Raw genomic sequence first — 19232 nt, 5'->3', positions numbered from 1 at the left:
ATGACTCCTCGATCGGTTCCCAGACCCTTATTCGACTGGCAAAACGATTATTTATAGGATCCCTTTTGGGTTTGAGCTAGGGTTTTCGTTTGTGAAGAAGAGAGAGAGGAGCGGGAAGAGGAAAGGAGCGGGGGACAGAGGGAAGTGGGGGATAGAGGGACGTGGGGGACAGGCGTGGGAGAGAGATGATGGAAGGAGAAGAGAGCAAGGGAGAGAAGAGAGAGAAGGGAGCGGGGGGGGGGGGGGGGGGGGAGGCGGCGTTGAAGAGAGAAAGAGAAAGAGGTTAGGGATTAGGGTTAAAAAAAAATAAGGGGATGGGCTTGACCGGGTTGGGTAAATTCGGGTATTGGGTTAAAATAATGGGCTGGTGGTTTGAAGATGTGGGTTGGGAATAAAATGTGGACTGGTCTGAAAATTGGGTTGGGGTGAATTAAAATGGGTAGTGGGTTATGAAAATTGTTTTGGGTTAATCCGAAAATATTGGGGGTGAATTGGGCTCGTATTTGAACTAATAATAATAATAATAATAATAATAATAATAATAATAGCTAGTAACTGTAATAGAATAATGAAGCGCCGGTATTGATAAGAGGCTAATAATTATAGTAAAATATAAAATATATTTTTTAATTTGCCAAAAAATATTAGAAGCGTAAATAGGTATTTCGGAGGAGAGGCGGGACAAAATTGGGTGTCAACAACTAAAAAACATTATTTTAATATATATTACGAGAAACTTTGAAGAAAAGGTAGTTAAAGAAAATACAATTTAATACCCAAACAATAATAATACTGAAAATTTGCAAAAGTATACTTTCACTTTTTTAGTATTAAAATCTTTTGGGAAATGCGGGATAGTAAATATTTTATATAATTTTGGATAAAATAGCTAAGTTCAACGTGAAAAAATTATTACAATGTATATTCCATAAAAAAAGTTCATTAAATTAAGAAAAAAGGAAAAAATATATTTTTTAACATGTACTTTTTGGAAGGAAAAAGAAAGCTTAAAGTAAGAACAATTTAATTTCATTATTTTTGCAATATTTTTATCTATTGTTTAATTTGAAAGAACATCTACAAAAGTATCTTGCAATGCCAAAACTTTTAATTATTTTATATTGATTTATAATTTAACTTTATTGATTTCATCATACAACAATATTGTAGCATAAAATATTTTTGACAATTAGTAGTATCTTTTTGTAAAAAATAAATTAGCTAATATGAGTTCAATTTAGAGAAATAAATGAAATTAATATAAAATATGAAAAGCTCATTGGATCATCGGAGACTATTATCTCAAACGTTCAGTAAAATAGAAATTAGAAAAGTTTTCATTTATTTGTCTAATATATAAACTATGAAAAATGTTTTCTTTTAATTTTTAAATACCTTTTTTTTACTTTAATATTTTAGAATTCTTTAGAAAGTGTCAAACTAATAGTACAAAAACAAAGAAGCAAGAACAAAAAAAAGTTTAAACAAATATCTGCAAATTCAATTTTAACGTCAGTTAAGCCCGGGCCAAATAACACTAGTTAGACATATAATAACAAAACCCTTGTAATAATATCAAATTTCAATATACAAGGGTTCCCGGGGGAGGGGGGGGGGGGGTTAGTGCAAATTTTGAATTCAAAATTTCTCAGTCAACGTCCCAAGTCATGTCTTTGTGCAGTAGTAATCAATTTAATCAAAGTCTAAACAAGTCTTGATGGAATTTCATATAATCCCACTTAGACTTTCTTGGCCTAAACAACCATTGAAGGTCTTTAAGAAAATTAATTTAACAATAAGAGACTTCTAATAAAAGTTTAATACTACAATGCCCATTAAAGTCTTAGGATAACTATTGATTGATGAGAATCCAAAGAAGATTGTTCTCATAATTATAAGAACACATCACCTCTCTCTTTTTATTTTTTTTATTTTTTTGCGGGATCTCCTTTAATTTGTTTTTTCAGAGGTAGTAAAAGCTTGGGTTACAAAATGGGCGAGCAAATGATTTGGCGAAAATCATATATTACCTCTATGATGCAAGTTACTAACATTATACCTGAGAGTGATTTACAAGGTTGGCCTTAGACGTGAGTGGGTCTTGAACATTTGAACTTGCTTACCTAGGTCTCATGGGCGAATATAAAGGGTAAAAATTTCTTACTATCTCTAGTTATGTAGAATGAACATCTTCCTTTGACACCGATCATTAAGACCTTGCTAGAATTGTCACTTTGTAAGTACAAAACATTTTAGTAATTCTTTTGGTTATACTGTTAGTTTGTTGCCCGTCATATTCATAATTAGTTGCTTATCGCTTCTCCAAAACTGTGTTGTCTAGACACTTCAACTTTATTAAAAGTTAGCAACTTAGCTCACAAAACATAAATACTTCTTAAACAAGTGGATCTGCAAAGAATAACAAATTTTGCTCCCTTTTTTTGAACTACTAAAATCATAACCAAGAATAAGCCCTTAAATCTTCTCCAGATTGTAAAAAAGGAAAGGTTATTTCCATTTTGGCACTTCCATTGAGCAGTGGTACTGCTGAAAATGGTAGAACACACATTTTACCTCAGAGCATTAAAAAGGTGATCATCACATTATGCTCCTTCTAATTGGAAAGAAAGAAAGCATTGGAACACATACAAACTATATTCAGCACATAGTGCTCTACATGAACGTGAATAGAGAGAGCATTGATGATCAAACTAAGAAAGAAATCCAAGTCATGTAAACTGTTATCTAGTCGAATACTGAATCCTGGTACAAACATATGTTCCTTACATTCCTTTAAACCACCAGCAGCAGCATCTAGAGTAGAGACAGAGATCCCTTAGAGCTACTGTGGTCTGGCGACTGGCTCCAATGCTTCAATTGTCATCACACTATTACCACGAATTACCTGAAAGAGAAATTTTGTAGCAATTCACCAGTAAGGACCAGCTTAAACTCACTCAAGGGACATCTATCATTATTGAGTTTTTGCGAATTAAAAAGAAAACGGATAAAAAGGGAAGTGGGCTTAAATTCATTAACAGGTTATGTATTTAACAGTATGGCTTATACAGTTGTACACAGAGATGTGGGATCTAAGCATCCAGAAATGAAAAGGGTTAAGGGAAAGAGAAAACGAGAAGGGAATAATAGACTCACCACCATGCCAATTTCATTCTTCTCATTACCATTAACTTCCACAGTGTTGTCAATGACCAAATTCATGAACTGATCAAACCCACGAAGAGTCCCAACAACTAAGCAGTTGGCATTCAACTTGACTTTGAAAGATATGTAGGAAAGAATAGGAAGAGAATATTTTTCTTAGAGAATGCTCAAGTTGTATTAGGCCACTTAAGACCACTTGAGATGATTACAATCATCAATTACATCTCTATTTATACTACTCAAAAAATTAAATCAAAAGTCTTGCACAAACAACTAGATACATGTATCACAATTCACTAGATATATGTATCACAAACTTTTAAAAGATTTCTTGAAAAACTAAGAGATAATATTGAAAGACTAAATGATATTATTGAAACAATAAAGAACTTCTAGAAAACATAAAAGTCAGGGATAGTATCTTTGTGAATGCATTAATTCCAACACTCCCCCTTAATGCATTTGCTTGACAACTCCAATGCGTTCTCGAAGATAGCAAAACTTTTCTCTAGGAAGTGCTTTGGTGAAGATGTCAGCAAGTTGTTCTCCTATCTGGCAATAATGCAACTGAATTTCACCTTTCTCTTGTGCTTCTCGGATAAAATGGTACTTGATAGAAATATGCTTCGATCTTTCATGGTTGACCGGATTCTTGACAATGGCAATCGTTGATTTGTTATCGAATACAAAACAATCCCTTCTTTTTGTTTTTCACCAATATCTTCAAGAATTCTCCTAAGGCAAATAGCTTGAGAAGTAGCCTTAGCTACTGAGACATATTCTGCTTCGGCAGTGGATTGAGCAACAACACTTTGCTTTTTTGACAACCAAGAACAAATGCTTGAACCAAATAAGAAAGCATAACCAGAAGTACTTTTCATGTCATCTATACTTCCAGCCCAGTCACTATCAGAATACCCAATTAAGTCCAAATCTCAATCAAATTTGTACATTATCCCATAATCCATTGTTCCTTGCAAGTAGCGTAGAACACGCTTTGCAGCTCCAAAATGCACTTAGCTTGGTTCTTGCATGAATCTGGATAATAAACTGGCAGCAAACATAATGTCAGGTCTTGTTGAAGTAAGATATAGCAGGCTTCCAATCAAGCTCCTGTAAAGTGAGCTATTAACTTTCTTTGCTCCATCATCTTTTCTAAATTTCTCATTTGCTGCTAATGGCATGGCCACAGACTTGCAATCCATCATTTTAAATTTTTGAAGAATACTTTTAGTATACTTCTTTTGAGAAATAAAAATTCCTTCTTTCACTTGAGAAACTTCAATGCCCAAGATCACTCATTTCATAGGTTTGCATCATATCTTGCTTGAATTTCTGCATCATCTTCAGATCATTTCCTGTAAAAATCAAATCATCCACATAGAGGCAAACAATGACAATGCTGCCATGTTCTTGCTTCACATACAAAGTGGCTTCCCTTTTACTTCTCTGAAAATTATTTTTCAGAAAGTATGTATCAATTTCATTGTACCAGGATCTTGGCGCTTGCTTCAGCCCATAAAGAGCCTTTTTTAGCCTGTACACATTCTCTTCTCCCTCTTGAACAAAAAATACTTGAGGTTGCTCAACATAAATTTCTTCATCAAGTTTTCCATTTAGAAATGTAGACTTAACATCAAGTTGAAAAATCTTCCATTTCTTTTGTGCAGCAACAACAATCAAGGTTCTAATTGTCTCAAGACGTGCAACTGGAGAGAAAGTTTCGTAGAAATCAATACCTGGCTTTTGAGTGAAACCTCTAGAAACCAACCTTGCTTTGTGCTTTTGAATTTCTCCTTCTTGATTGAGTTTGATTTTATAAATCCATTTTAGACTTACAACTTCTCTTTCTTTGGGTACATCCACAAGATCCCAAGTATTATTTTTCTCAATCATCCGAATTTCTTCTACCATGGCTGTCTTCCAAACGTAATGCTTTATTGCCTTCTCATAATTTTCTGGCTCAATACAGGCAAAGTTGCATCTTTGATAGATGTCACTCAACATTCTTGTTCCTCTTGGAGGTGGTTCTTCATCTTCTGGATCTGAGATTTCTTCCCCTTGAGGGACATCTTCCTCTTCCTCATCCTCTTCTTGACTTGGTACATTTAAAGAAATGATAGAAGTATTCTCCACCTTTTTATCTTTCCAATTCCATGCTATTTTTTCATCAAAAATGACATCTCTACTAACAACAAGTTTGTTAGTTTTGACATCGAGAAGCCTATAGCCTTTTGTCACATCACTATAACCAAGAAATATACATTTTTGAATCTTTTCATCCAATTTTGTTCTTTTTTCAGCAGGTATATGAGCATAACAAATACACCCGAAAATTTTAAAATGACTTACAGAAGGTTTCATTCCACTCCAAGCTTCAACTGGTGTCTTATCCTTCAATGCCTTTGTCGGGAACCTATTGAGGATGTACACTGCTGTATATACTGCTTCTGCCCAAAAATATTTTGGCAGCCCTTTCTCATTCATCATGGTTCTGGCCATTTCAACAATGGTTCTGTTTCTCCTTTCAGATACGCCATTTTGTTGAGGAGTGTACCCTGCTGTAAGTTGCTTCTCAATGCTTTCATTTTTGCAATATTCTTCAAATTCTCAACTTGTGTATTCACCTCCTCTGTCACTGCGAATGGTTTTGATGCTGCAGCCTTTTTGCTTCTCAACAAAGGCTTTAAATCTCTTGAATGTAGCAACTGTTTCTGACTTTTCTTTCAAGAAATAAACCCAAGTCATTCTTGAAAAATCATCAATAAAAATTAGAAAGTACCTTTGGCTTCCCAGAGATGGAGTCTTCATTGGTCCACAAATGTCTGTATGGATTAGTTCCAAAAGTACACTTGCTCTCCAAGACTTCCCTTTTGGAAAAGACTTTCTATGTTGCTTTCCCATAATACAACTTTCACATGGATCCACCTCAGTATGTATCTCAGGAAGGCCTTGCACCATGTATCTCAGGAAGGCCTTGCACCATGTATTTTTGCTTCAGAAGCTTCAAACCATGAAAATTCAAGTGACAAAACCTTTTGTGCCAAAGCCATGAATCATCTACAACTTCATTTTTTAATGCATTGTAATGAAGTTGTAAAGGAAAGTTTCTTTTTATCATATTTACTTCAACAATGATTTTATTTGGCTCAATTTTATCATAAATTCTACAACAATCATCTCTAAACAAAATAGAATAACCATTTTCCATGAGCTAATCAACACTAAGCAAATTTTCTTCCAAGTCAGGAACATAAAGGACATCATGAATTTTCTTACCGCTCCCTTTTCTGTTGATCGAAATGGTACCTCTACCTTTTGCATCAACTAAGGCTCCATTCCCCATTCTCACTTTAGAAGTGATGCTGCGATTAATTGAGAGAAAAGCCTTTTCATCTCCAGTCATATGATTGGTACAACCGCTATCAACATACTATTCATTGCTTTTTGCTGAAGCATCAGATTGAGAAGCGTAGAAAAGGTTTTTTTTCCTTTTCTTCCTCTTTTCCTTCACAGAAATTTACTTGCTCCTGTTGCTTGTGCCTGCAGTCCTTCTCAATATGGCCAAACTTTTTACAAAAGTTACATTGGGGCTTGCCTTTGTGCCAACATTTTTCTGCATTATGATTAGTCTTTTTGCAAATTTTACAAAAAAGACTAGTACTTTTCTCACCTTTTTCATTAGCCTTCTTAGTAGAGCCATCACGATCCTGCTTCTTTTTTGGATTGTACTTATTTTTTTGTTGATTCTTTGAGAAATTTTGAGAATTCTCATTGGTTCTGGACTGGAAATCCATCTCTTTGGGTTGATTCTCACGAAAAAATCTTCGCTTCTCGTGTGCACGGAACGATTGAACTAGCTCTTTGATGGAAAGAAAGATCTTTCGTCTCCTCAGTGATAGCAACAGTATACTCATACTTTTCTGTGACACTAATTAGAATTTTTTCCACAACTTGTTGGTCAGAAATTTCATCACCATGATTTCTCATTTCATTAACAATATTCATGACTCTTGTGCAATATTCATCGATTTTTTCAGATTCTATCATCTTCAAGTTTTGAAACTCTCTTCTAAGAGTTTGATGATTGATAGTGCGTACCTTTTCGTCACCATACACCTCAGCTTCCAGAGACTCCCAAGCTTGCTTTGCAGTCTCACAAGTAGCAATTTTTGCAAAAAATGCTCTTGAGAATCCCATTTGAATTTTGCTCAAAGCCTTTGCATCTTGACGACGCTTAGCCTCAAGATTTTTCATCTCTGCTACTGAAAGTTCACCATCGTCTTCTGGCTCTTCATAGCCATTTGCAACAATAGTCCACAAACCTTCAGCTTTCAGATAAGTTCTCATTCTTATCTTCCAGTATTCAAAGTCATTTCCATCAAAAAATGGAGTAAGAACAACTGAAGAATCAGCACCATCATTTGTTTTAGATGCCATAATTTTTTCTTCTTCACCTAACCCCAGATTAAGAACGAAAACTGCTCTTGATACCAATTTGTAGGAAAGAATAGGAAGAGAATATTTTTCTTAGAGAATGCTCAAGTTGTATTAGGCTACTTAAGGCCACTTGAGATGATTACAATCATCAATTACATCTCTATTTATACTACTCAAAAAACTAATTCAAAAGTCTTGCACAAACAATTTGATACATGTATCACAATTCACTAGATACATGTATCACAAACTTTTAAAAGATTTCTTGAAAAACTAAGAGATAATATTGAAAGGCTAAATGATATTCTTGAAACAATAAAGAACTACTAGAAAACATAAAAGTCAAGGATAGTATCCTTGTGAATGCATTAATTCCAACAAGATAAACAACATTACTCAAGTGTGAAAGTAACCTCAGAAGGCAATTAACAGAGGAGTGTAAAATAAAAATGCAGACCATGAAAATTGATGCTCTCTCTGACTAAGAAAATGCTATCTGTAGAGATTTTTTTCTTTAAAGAAACACCTCCATTCAGATTGCACTTTAAACAAGTTCGATGCAGTAAAGCACACAAGGTTAATGCAAAAGATGCATTTACAGCTTCATAAATATTACTTGTTTAAGTCCGGGGACATCTATTCTTGGACAAAAGTTGCACCTTTCAAAATTTACCACAATAGTCGCTTCAACTAGTTCCTCACCCCCCCACCCCCCCTCTTTTCTTTTTCATTCCCACACATTGCAAAACAATCTGAGAAGTAAATAAGAAGAATAGAATCATTGCTGCAGCAAAAGCAAGCAATAACAAGAGAAACATTCATGAAAAGGTTTTTGGTTGCAAGATGTCTAGGAAAGGTACTGTAAAATTTCAGTTTTGGCCACTCAGACTTGAACCATTTGCATCAAAAGGAAATATAAACAGGAATGTATTGAGAGTCAGGATATACAGAGAGCATGGTAACTGATGCTGAGATGCCGTTCTAGTAAGAGTATAAAGGTCAAAATAGTTTCAGCTCTTAGTAGTCTAACAATAAGCTCTGAGATGCTGGGCTCGTAGAAGACGGGGGAGGAGATGCAGGGCATGTGACGTTTCCCCTTTAGCGCTGATGTGGATCATATGGAGTGAGAGGAATAGGATGAAAGTGCAAGAGGGGGGGGGGGTGAATTGTTAAAATTTTTCGATCTGTTAGTCGACTAGGTTAAACCAGTAGTCGACTACTTACTCAGTGAATACTAAGGTAAGGTGCAGAAAATAAATGACACACGTATTTTATACTGGTTCAGATTCAATGTGAATCCTAGTCTAGTCCCTTTGGGTTGCAAGGGTGATCTCTGCAGCTCTTTTATAATGTTTGGTACAATGAAGGTTTTGAATGAAGTTCCTACGTCTACACTCAAAACACTCTTATTCTTTTTGATACAAAGCCTCACAAACTATAACTCTCCTTTCTCTCTTATATATGCCTTTGATGCTTTTCCTTCTTGAAATGATTTGATACTACTGGAATACTGCCTCTTTATTTTGCAGATACCTTTCCTTTCTTGAAAGATTTTATACGGCTGAAGATTACAGTTGTTTGCACCGTTGGGGCTGGGAAGCCATTTGTCGAGTGAGCCCAGCTCGTTGGGGCAGTTCTGTGGGCTTCCAATTTGTTGGGGCTGTTTTGTGGGCTCACATATATTCCTTGTGTGATTTAATTGCTATAGCTGCACAAGTAAAATTGTCATCATAAAAACTTGACTCTAACAATCTCCCCCTTTTTGAGGATGATAATTTTAGACAAAGTGTAGTCAACTTCCCTGTAACGGATGCTCCCCCTGAATAGGTGGAGGCTCCCCCTGACTAGTTGACTAGTCCTTGTAGGCTCCCCCTGAGCAGTTGACTGTCCTTCTCCCCCTTTGGCATCACTCAAAAAAACAACACAACAAAACAAAAGCAAAAGCAAAGAACCAACAAACAAACAACACAACAAAACAGGCTAACCAAAGAACAAACAGCAAATAACAAATAGCAACTAGCAGCATAACCAAGCACAAGTCCCACAAAAAAATTGTTTAAACAGTTCAAAAAAAAAGCAACTAAAAACTATTCTTGACGACGGAAGATTGGACGATGAAGAAAGTAGGCTAATGTATTCACAATAGCATCCTTCATTTCCGTCAACGGGGTAATAAGACGTTCAGGCATGGCGGCAACACTGGCTTGAAGCTTGGTGGACAGTTTGACCGCTTCCTTAATAACAACATCCAGTTTCAGCCTCAGCTTAGAGACATCAGCACCTGTTTCCTTAGTCACATCACGAAACTTCTCTACTTGAAACAATATGGATGCCATTAAGTCTTTGATGGACTGAATTTTTTCATCCATAGAAGAAATTTTGGCGAGAAGTTCTTCATAGCATTCAGTAGAGACAGCAGAGGGATCTGATTTTTTCCTGCTGACACCCAATTTTGTCCCTCCTTTATTTAATTTTATTTACTCGGGTTTCTAAAGTTATTGACGAGCTAAATACTTTATTTTCACTATTTATTGCTACTACTATTAATATCGCTACTTTTACTTTCAACATTACGAGCATTACTTTATCACAAATTTTAAATGGTTCGTCATCGTTTCATTTTCGGGTTTGGACTCGTTGAATTAATTACAAGCCAACACTTTGTAAAATCCTTATTTTTTCTACATATTAATTATTAATTGTTTTTACATAGTATATATTGTAATAGTTATTAAATTAGAAACCCAAGAATAATTAAATAGGGGGGGACAGACCAATAATTTTCAGCCAAATTATTGGCCCATACTCTAATTTATTCACCCCCAATATTTCAGACTAGCCCATATGTTTCATTCCACCGGCCCATTACCTATTCCTACCCGGTCCAGCCCAACACCACGACCCGACCCGACCCGGTCCAACCCATCCTTTATTTTTTCTACCCTAATCCCTTTCTCTTTCTCTTTCTTTTTCCCTTTCTCAGTCGCCCCTCCTTTCTCCCTCCTTCTCTCCCTCACGCTCCTCTCCACTTCCCCTTGTCCCCCACGCCTATCTCTTCCACTTCCCTCTGTCCCCCGCTTCTCTCTCTCTTTCCCCGCTCCTCTCTTTACTTTAATACAAATGAAACCCTATAAATGTAATCCTAGTTGAATCGTTTTAGGGGAGGGATTTTTTAGCAAAAACCTAATCAAATTTAGATAAAACAAGATCTGGGATCTACAAATTCCCTTACAAGACATTTTTTTTTTCAGTCGCATCAACTCCTCTTGAAATAGATACATTTTTTTTTATCACTATATCTCAGAATATTTTGGAAATATTGAGCGGTTACGCTTTCGATCCGGTTGTTACTTTGAGATTGAGGGTAGATTGGAGACCCGACACCTCAGTTCATTGCTCACAAAAAAGGTAAACCTCGATACATTATTACTTCTAGTCTTTAGTTTCTGCTTTAGTTAAATTTTTAGCTGATTCTGCTATTATCTAGTTATGTAGTTTCTTTGTCGTCATATTATTTCTTTGATGTTTGAAAGCTATTAGGATAGGATGATAATTGCTAAAAATGAATTTGAAGGACGTATACTGTAGTTTGGAGTTTTAGACTGAATTTCCAAGACTTATAACTGATTCAAAGCCGAATATACATAAGATATACAGTGGGTTGTCAAGGTAATAAAAAGTTATATATTCGATATACATCTGATATATACATCGTGGTGTGTACATCTTAGGTATATCGTGTATATGATTAAAGCAGGTCGACACTGTCTCTCTTTTACTATATTTATTCAAGTAATATACATCGATATGTATGTAATCTGCTTGGGTTAGATATGATGAAATGATTATATGACATGTCGATTTTGTTTTTCTGATTTGATTTGGCCTCTGTTATGTGTTAGTAGTATAATATGACTGTATTCAGGGTTCGTTTTGGGGTTTAGATGTTGCACATAGGAATTCGACAACAAAAATACTCTGTTCTACAGTTTGTCCATGTTTAGTCTTATTTGTCTAATCCCTTATCGGTGGCTAACAGTATCTATTAACACATCTCGCATTGCCTATGACCTTTTTTTTAAAATGACAAATATACTATGCATTATCACATGCCTGTTAGCTTATTCAAAACAACGATGAACTTGATCTAGTTTCAACTATTGGGTCCATGGACTGTTTTGTGATAAGAGTTGTTGGGATTGTCTGTATGATATAGCTTGTTGCATCTTGCTGTTTTCCGTATGTATGTTTTTTTTTAGTTTTTTCATTTGGTCTTGGTTTGCTGTTTAATTATTAGTTTAGTTGTTGCTGTGTTTAGGCAGTACTGGATACTATGGCTGCATCTGGTTTAGTTGGTGTTCTCTGACAGTTTTAACTAGTTCATCTCTGTTTTGATTTCGCCTTGGTATTCATCCTAATTCATGTGATCAGTGAGTCTCGATATTTATTTGCTGGGCTATTTGAATTATGGTAGATTAGAGTATTGAAAATGGCTTATAAAAAAAAACTGTTGTTTGTGCATTAATTCGATGTACTGAAAATGTCAATATAGTTTAAGGGTCGATAAGAAATGGCTATCTGCACCATGTGTCCAAACTGCTAGCCTGCCCTCTCTGTTTACTTACCTTTCCTGTGCGCATGCATATTGATTTCCCATTTGCCTTCTCTGCAACTTAGCCTTAGACGTGAATCTGCCCAGTGACTTTAGGCACACATTAATGATGTTAGAATTAACTCACCTTGTGACTTATGTGCCTTAGATGGCTAATATGATTTGATCTTTTCAAAGTCCCTGTTTACTACCTGCCTTTAGCGATTCATTCTATACTTGGAATTGACTCCTGCATTCCCTTTCATGCTCCTCTTGAACTCACAACCATGGCTGCAATATCATTATTGGGTGTCAACTCCTTGATAAGTCTGCTGCTATGCCTTGCTGTGTCTTTACCGTGTAGAAACGTTCCACTTATCCCTGCATTGATGATTTTGAGTTGGTTATCAACCTGATTTGCCTCTGCCTATTTTTCTTCACCCTTCCTCTTCTTCGCATGACTTGGGGAGTTTCAAACCTCAAATGATATCTTCATATCTGATGAAGACATGCTGCTTGTTTGATGTGCTTATTGCTGAGTTTTGCTTGAGGCTAAAAGTTGCCACATTTAGAGTCATTAGCTACTGATTTAGGGCACTGCTCTTGCTACATTTTTGAGCAAGTTACTGCTCAATGTTGATTGTTGAAATGAGCTGAATTCTGAGGCAATTCGAGGAAAAGATATTGCTATTATGTTTGTTTCAACTTTGTTATCATATTGGCTGCCATGAGTTGCTATATTCTTGACCATTTGCACCGCCTTTGGGATTTATTAACTGCGGCATTTTGGTGGTTCAGTGCCGCTGAGTTTCTGTTGCAATTTGGAGCCATTTGTTGCTTCATTTTAGGCCATTTTCACCTAATTTTGGGACTGATTTACTGCTGCATTTTAAACCAAACTGCTGTTGCGTTTTTGGGCCAAAAAATTGCTATTTGCTGCACTCGGTGGTTGGTTTCTGATGGAATGTTTGGCTATATTATTGGCCCACCATGTTTACTTTTCTAAGGCAGTGTTGCTACACTATAAGGGTACTTCGTTGCTGCCTTTGAGGGCAGATTCCTACTGCTCTTGAATGGGTTGATTGATGTGTTCTCAGTCCCATCTTTCGTTAAAAATGTTTGTTGTTGTCTTGTTTGATTAAATGCTGTTAGTTTCTCTCACTACTCGTTGTCCTTGGTTACTGTTATCCTATTCTTTTGGAATTAACTAGCTGTATATATTGCCTTTCTTACTTGCTATATTTCTTTTATTAAGACTGCTTCTAATTCCTTTTTCCCCTTTCTTTTGCATGAACGCACATGGGAGAATGTTGGAGTTATGGAAACTCTAAGTTCAGCCCGGAATTCGGAGTAAGCAGTAGCTGCGGTTTGCTCGAGCTAGCAGCCCATTTCATTACATTTTACACCTCTATTTTATTTATTGCATTTTAACTTGTATTGTTTTGACTAACACTTCATCTTACGCAATATCTTTAAGTCTCATTTAACATTTAGAATCTTCTTTTACGCAAATTATTATGTTTTCTACAAGTCCTATTTTAAATAGCATTCTTACAGGTCTATCTATAACTTTAGCCACATTTACAAAGTTACGTTCTTTTTTATAATACTATATTTACACTTAGCCTAATTAATCGCAAGTCCGGTCGGTTAACCATTGTTAATGGGTCTTAAAGGGTGCCTAATACCTTCCTTTTAGACTAATTGAACCCTTACTCAGATCTTTTGGTTTCGTAGACTTTAAAATAAAATCAACTTTAGATAATTACTTTAATTAACTTTAGGTGTCCTAATTCACCGTAAATAATTAGGTGGCGACTCCTTAAACAAAACAAAATAGGAATCACCAATATGTTGCACTCTACTTTAACCCAGTTTAAATGGGGTATGACATTTCCCTTTGGTGGAGGGACCAGGTTGAGATGCCTCTGAGACGTCTTTTAGCAACCAGGAATCATTGCTCAAAACATATCCCATGCTACCAAACGCCCTAGAGTTGTAGCATTGCTTAACTGGAGTGACGGGATAGTCGACTAAGTCGATTTTGTGGACTTCTAGTATGCGGGAGATAACCATACCATATGGAAGACTAGAAGGATTTGAAGCACACTCAATCATGTAATTGATAATGATGGAGGACAAATTTATTTTTTTCGTGGATAGAAGGTAAAATGCAAAAATAGCATCACGCTGGGAGATAGTAGAGTAGGACCCAGCACGAGGAACAATGGTAGTTGCAACCATATGAGCAAGCACACGAGCCTCAAACGCGATATTGGTCGGACCAATTTGAGCAGGAACAGAGGTGGAATTTGAGAGGGTTTTCTTATCATGGTCAAAAGACACTTCAAGAGATTCAGGCCAAAAGTTTTTGGGTAATTCTGAAAAACCAGAGCAGGTGCAACAAAAAATAGAGTCAAGGACAGAGCAATTTAGCACAATGTGAGTGCCAAGAATCAATGTTTCAAGTTCATTAGCTTTAGAAGACCTAAGATTGGCATAAAACATACGAACAGGAACTTCATAGACATGAGGAGGGGTTTTAAAAAAAATTCCCCATCCTTGATAGACAAATAATTGTTTAACCTTACAACTTAGAGAGAGCATAAGGTCAAGATCGACATTCCTACCAGAAATGATGGTTTTGTCCTCAAGAGACGAGAACAGTGCTTGATGATGGTCATCCCAAAATTTCTTCCGAAGATCAAGAGGTTTATCACAGATTGCTTTGAGTTTCTTGGAGGAGGTGGAGCATGCAGCCTCAGAAAGGGCTCGCTTTCCAAGATTACAAATAGGAACAGAGTCGGAGTCGTCAGAGGAAGCAGGGTCATCGGAGATGACGGGGTCATGAGGAGTAGAGGGGAGATTCTTACCCATTTCCTGGAGCCTTGAGCTTTGACGAGTGGAGGGAGTAGGGTTTTTCACGTTTTTCGCCATTGAAGAGATGAGAAGATGGGCGGAAGGTTTGGAAGGGAAAGGCGAAGAAGAAGATGGAAAGGGTTTATGGGGATACGGTAAAACAAAAGGTTTTATGGAAAAGGAAAAAAGTAAATATGGGAAGATGAGAATGTCATAAATTTGATGGGAATACAATTTATGGCAAAGATTTGAGTAGCCGAAAATCTTGGCACAGATTGTTAAGAATTTAGACAGATTTATCAATAATTCCCAAAGATCTTCTTAGCATAGAGAAACGTTCCTCAAGAAGGAGTTTAGTAAAAATATCAGCCAGCTGGTTTTCAGTGTTAACAAAAACTATTTCAAAATCTCCCTGAGCAACATGATTTCTGATAAAATGATGCTTAATATCTATATGCTTGGCCCTAGAATGATGCACAGGATTTTTGGATAGACAGATAGCACTCGAATTATCACAGAAAATTTTTACGGGTTTAAAAAACAGGTCATAATCACTTAGTTGATAAGACATCCAAATTAGCTGTGTGCAGCATTGACCAACAACTATATATTCAGCCTCAGTAGTAGATAGAGAGACTGATCCCTGTTTTTTGCTATTCCAGGAAATAAGAGATTTTCCTAGAAGCTGGCAAGTACCACTGGTACTTTTTCTATCATCTTTATCACCTGCAAAGTCTACATCTGAAAAACCTTCATGCGTAAAATCAGTGGTGTTAGGATACCATAAACCATAGCTAGTTATTCCATGAAGATATCTAATGATACGTTTAACAACAATAAGATGAGATTCCTTTGGAGCAACTTGGAATCTAGCACACCTGCACACACTAAACATAATATCTGGTCGACTAGCAGTTAGATAAAGCAGTGATCCAATCATACCGCGATACTTGGTTTCATCAACAGGTTTTCCTTTTTCATCTTTATCAAGAGAGCAAGTAGGACTCATTGGAGTTCCCATAGCTTTTGAGTCAGACATCCCAATTTTTTGGACGAGTTCTTTAGCATACTTAGCTTGACATATAAATATTCCAGTGTAAGTTTGATGGATTTATAGTCCCAAGAAGAATTTTAGTTTTCCCATCATACTCATTTCGAAATCGCTTTGCATAAGATCAGAAAACTCCTTGCACATAGAGGGATTAGAGCTTCCAAAAATAATATCATCAACATATATTTGTATGATAAGATTTCCTAAGGAGGATCGTTTAATGAAAACAGTTGTATCGATCTTTCCTCGAAAAAATCCATGACTTACCAAAAAGGAGCTTAAGAGATCATACCATGACCTAGGTGCGTGATAGGGAAATTTTAAGTTTTCAAAACCTGGCGGCTGTTTGACGTACACTTCTTCTTCAATGAACCCATTTAAGAACGCGCTTTTGACATCCATTTGAAAAAGTTTGAATTTTTTAAAAGAAGCATATGCAAGCAAAATTATAATGGATTCCAACCTGGCAACAGGAGAAAAAGTTTCATCATAGTCAACACCTTCCTGTTGTGAATATCCTTGAGCAATGAGTCGGGCTTTGTTTCTAACTACTTCTCTAGCCTCATTTAGCTTGTTTCTGTATACCCATTTTGTGCCAATGACTGAAGCATTCCCAGGTTTGGGAACTAGATTCCACACTTTGTTCTTTTCAAATTGATCAAGTTCCTCTTCCATAGCCTTGACCCAGTATTCATCTTTTAAGGCATCACCAACTTTCTTTGGTTCGTATTGAGAAATAAGAGCAAGATTTACATTATTTTTAGTAGATGCTCTAGTTTTCCTCCCTTCATGGATGTCTCCAATAACAAATTTCTTTGGATAGTCAGGTTCACTTCTCCATTCGTTTGGAACTGTTCCAATAGTAATATCAGTCGACTGAGGTTCATCAGAAGTCGACTCACAGGATGCCTTTTCTTCAGTGGGTTTTGTAACCACTGCAGTAAGTATTTGACTGTCTTCTTCATCTGCAATTTTCCTTTTCTCGGTCAGGTGATTAGTATCATCAAATACAACATGAATAGACTCTTCAATAGATAAAGTACGTTTGTTATAAATTCTATAAGATCTACTAGTAGGAGAGTAACCAAGAAATATACCTTCATCACTTCGAGGATCAAACTTACCAAGACTTTATTTCCCATTATTGTGAACAATGGGAATATTTGGTTTCTTACTCGTCCATAGCTTATACGGAGTTTTCTTAAGAATTGGTCTAATTAGGCATCTATTCAAAATATGACAAGCTGTACTTACCGCTTCTGCCCAAAAGTGATGTGGTAGGCTTGTTTCTATGATCATTGTTCTTGCCATATCTTGAAGGGTTCTGTTCTTTCGTTCAACTACACCATTTTGTTGCGGAGATCGAGGTGAGGAGAAATTGTGTGTGTATCCTTGATCATTATAGAATTCCTCAAAAGCTTTATTTTCAAATTCTCCTCTATGATCACTTCTAATGGAAGTGATGTAATATCCTTTCTCACGCTGAATTTTCTCACAAAAACACTTAAAATTCTTTAAAGTATCATCTTTATGAGCAAGAAATATTACCCAAGTAAAACGAGAGAAGTCATCTATTATAACAAATGCGTACCTTTTTCCTCCAATGCTAGCAGTTCTAGTAGGACCGACTAGATCCATATGAAGTAATTGCAAGGGCTTTGATGTAGACACAATATCTTTAGAACTAAAAGAGTTTCTAGTTTATTTACCTTTTTGACACGAATCACATAAGTGATCTTTTGTGTAGTTGAGTTTTGGCAATCCTAATACAAGATCATGTCTTGCTAGTTTTTCAATTAATCGCATACTAGCATGCCCAAGCTTCTTGTGCCACATCCACGGATCTTCTCCCATTGATGCCAAACATATATGACCTTTAGGATTTTTAACAGAGTCCAAAGTGTACACATTTTTATTTCTGCTTCCAGGAAGAATCTTTGTTCCAGAGGAGTCTTCTATGACACAACCTGATTTACTAAATCTTATCTCAAGATCTGAATCACATAGCTGACTTACGCTTAACACGTTATACTTAAGTCCCTTCACCAACCAAACATTTGAAATGTCACAGGAAATTATTAAAAGCAATAGTACCAATACCAATTACCGTTCCAGTTGAATTGTCTCCAAAAGTTACCAATCCTCTATCATAGTCAGCGACTGATTTGAATAGATTTTTGTCGCCTGTCATATGTCTTGAACACGCACTGTCTAGATACCATTTTCCCTTTTTCTTTTTCTTGTGGTGTTCCTGCAAGACAAAATTTTTATTCTTGTTTAGGTACCCAAGAGTTCTTGGGTCCTTGATGGTTAGTTTCAAAATATTTAATTTTCTTGGGTTTCCATATCCAACCAGGTGCAGTTGAAAAACGAAATCTACAGTTATAATAGTTATGCCCGAGTTTTCCACAACAAAAACATGTTTGAAAAGGGTTTCTTTCCACAATATAGGAATCGGCTGAACTATGCATTCCAGATTTCCTTCCAGTTCTCTTAAGAGTTCTAGTTGACTTATCAGTGTTCAAAGAACCAGTTTTCTTTCCTTCAAAATTGCTAGTTATTTGCACAAGCTTTTTCCCAGTGAACTTATGTGCATAAGTTGATTGGTTTGACTTGACATGGTTATGGTTGGAAGGTTTCAATAAAATATCTAATCTAGATTGTAGATTGTAAACTTCATTTTGAATTGATTTTTTTTCTTTTTCGCAAATTTCTAATCTTGATTCTCATTCCTTTTTCTCTCTCTTCAGTTTTCTATATTCATCAAAGACATTATTTAGATCTATAAGAGTTTGATCTAATAATTCTTGAGTTTCTTCACATTTAGCACAGGAATGAGAACTTACCTTATTGCCTTCTTCGAGAGCCATGAAACACATATTTTCACCTTCTTCAGATTCTTCATCTGAGATCTCATCTTCACTCCAACTACTGAAGGCTCTTTGTTTTTGATAGCCTCTGATTGGTTTCTTTCTTATCTCAGGACATTCAGACGCAATATGGCCATATTTTCCACATTCATAACATTTTCCGTCATTCTTTTGCTGTCCAGTGAGGGTCTTGCCTTTTCTAAAGTTTGAGCTTCCTTTTCTGTTACTTCTTGATCTTCTCATGGCTTCTATCACA

The 19232-nt window shown here is 36.1% G+C and overlaps 1 protein-coding gene across 1 annotated transcript in view; it reads right to left on the bottom strand.

The window, feature by feature from the left end:
• Positions 1-2842: 2842 nt before the first annotated feature.
• Positions 2843-19232, bottom strand: part of LOC132616071 (probable small nuclear ribonucleoprotein G) — a 98185-nt gene continuing 81795 nt past the window's right edge. The window contains exons 3-4 of the mRNA XM_060330673.1: positions 3157-3278; positions 2843-2905 (exon numbers count right to left, since the gene is read on the bottom strand). Coding sequence (XP_060186656.1) covers positions 2843-2905; positions 3157-3278 — 185 coding nt within the window. The remainder of the gene's footprint in view (positions 2906-3156; positions 3279-19232) is intronic.

This window comes from Lycium barbarum, chromosome 10 (assembly GCF_019175385.1).
Source record: "Lycium barbarum isolate Lr01 chromosome 10, ASM1917538v2, whole genome shotgun sequence".
Taxonomy (NCBI): Eukaryota; Viridiplantae; Streptophyta; class Magnoliopsida; order Solanales; family Solanaceae; genus Lycium; species Lycium barbarum.
The sequence above is the reverse complement of the archived record's forward strand: the minus strand, read 5'-3'. Positions and strand labels throughout refer to the sequence as shown.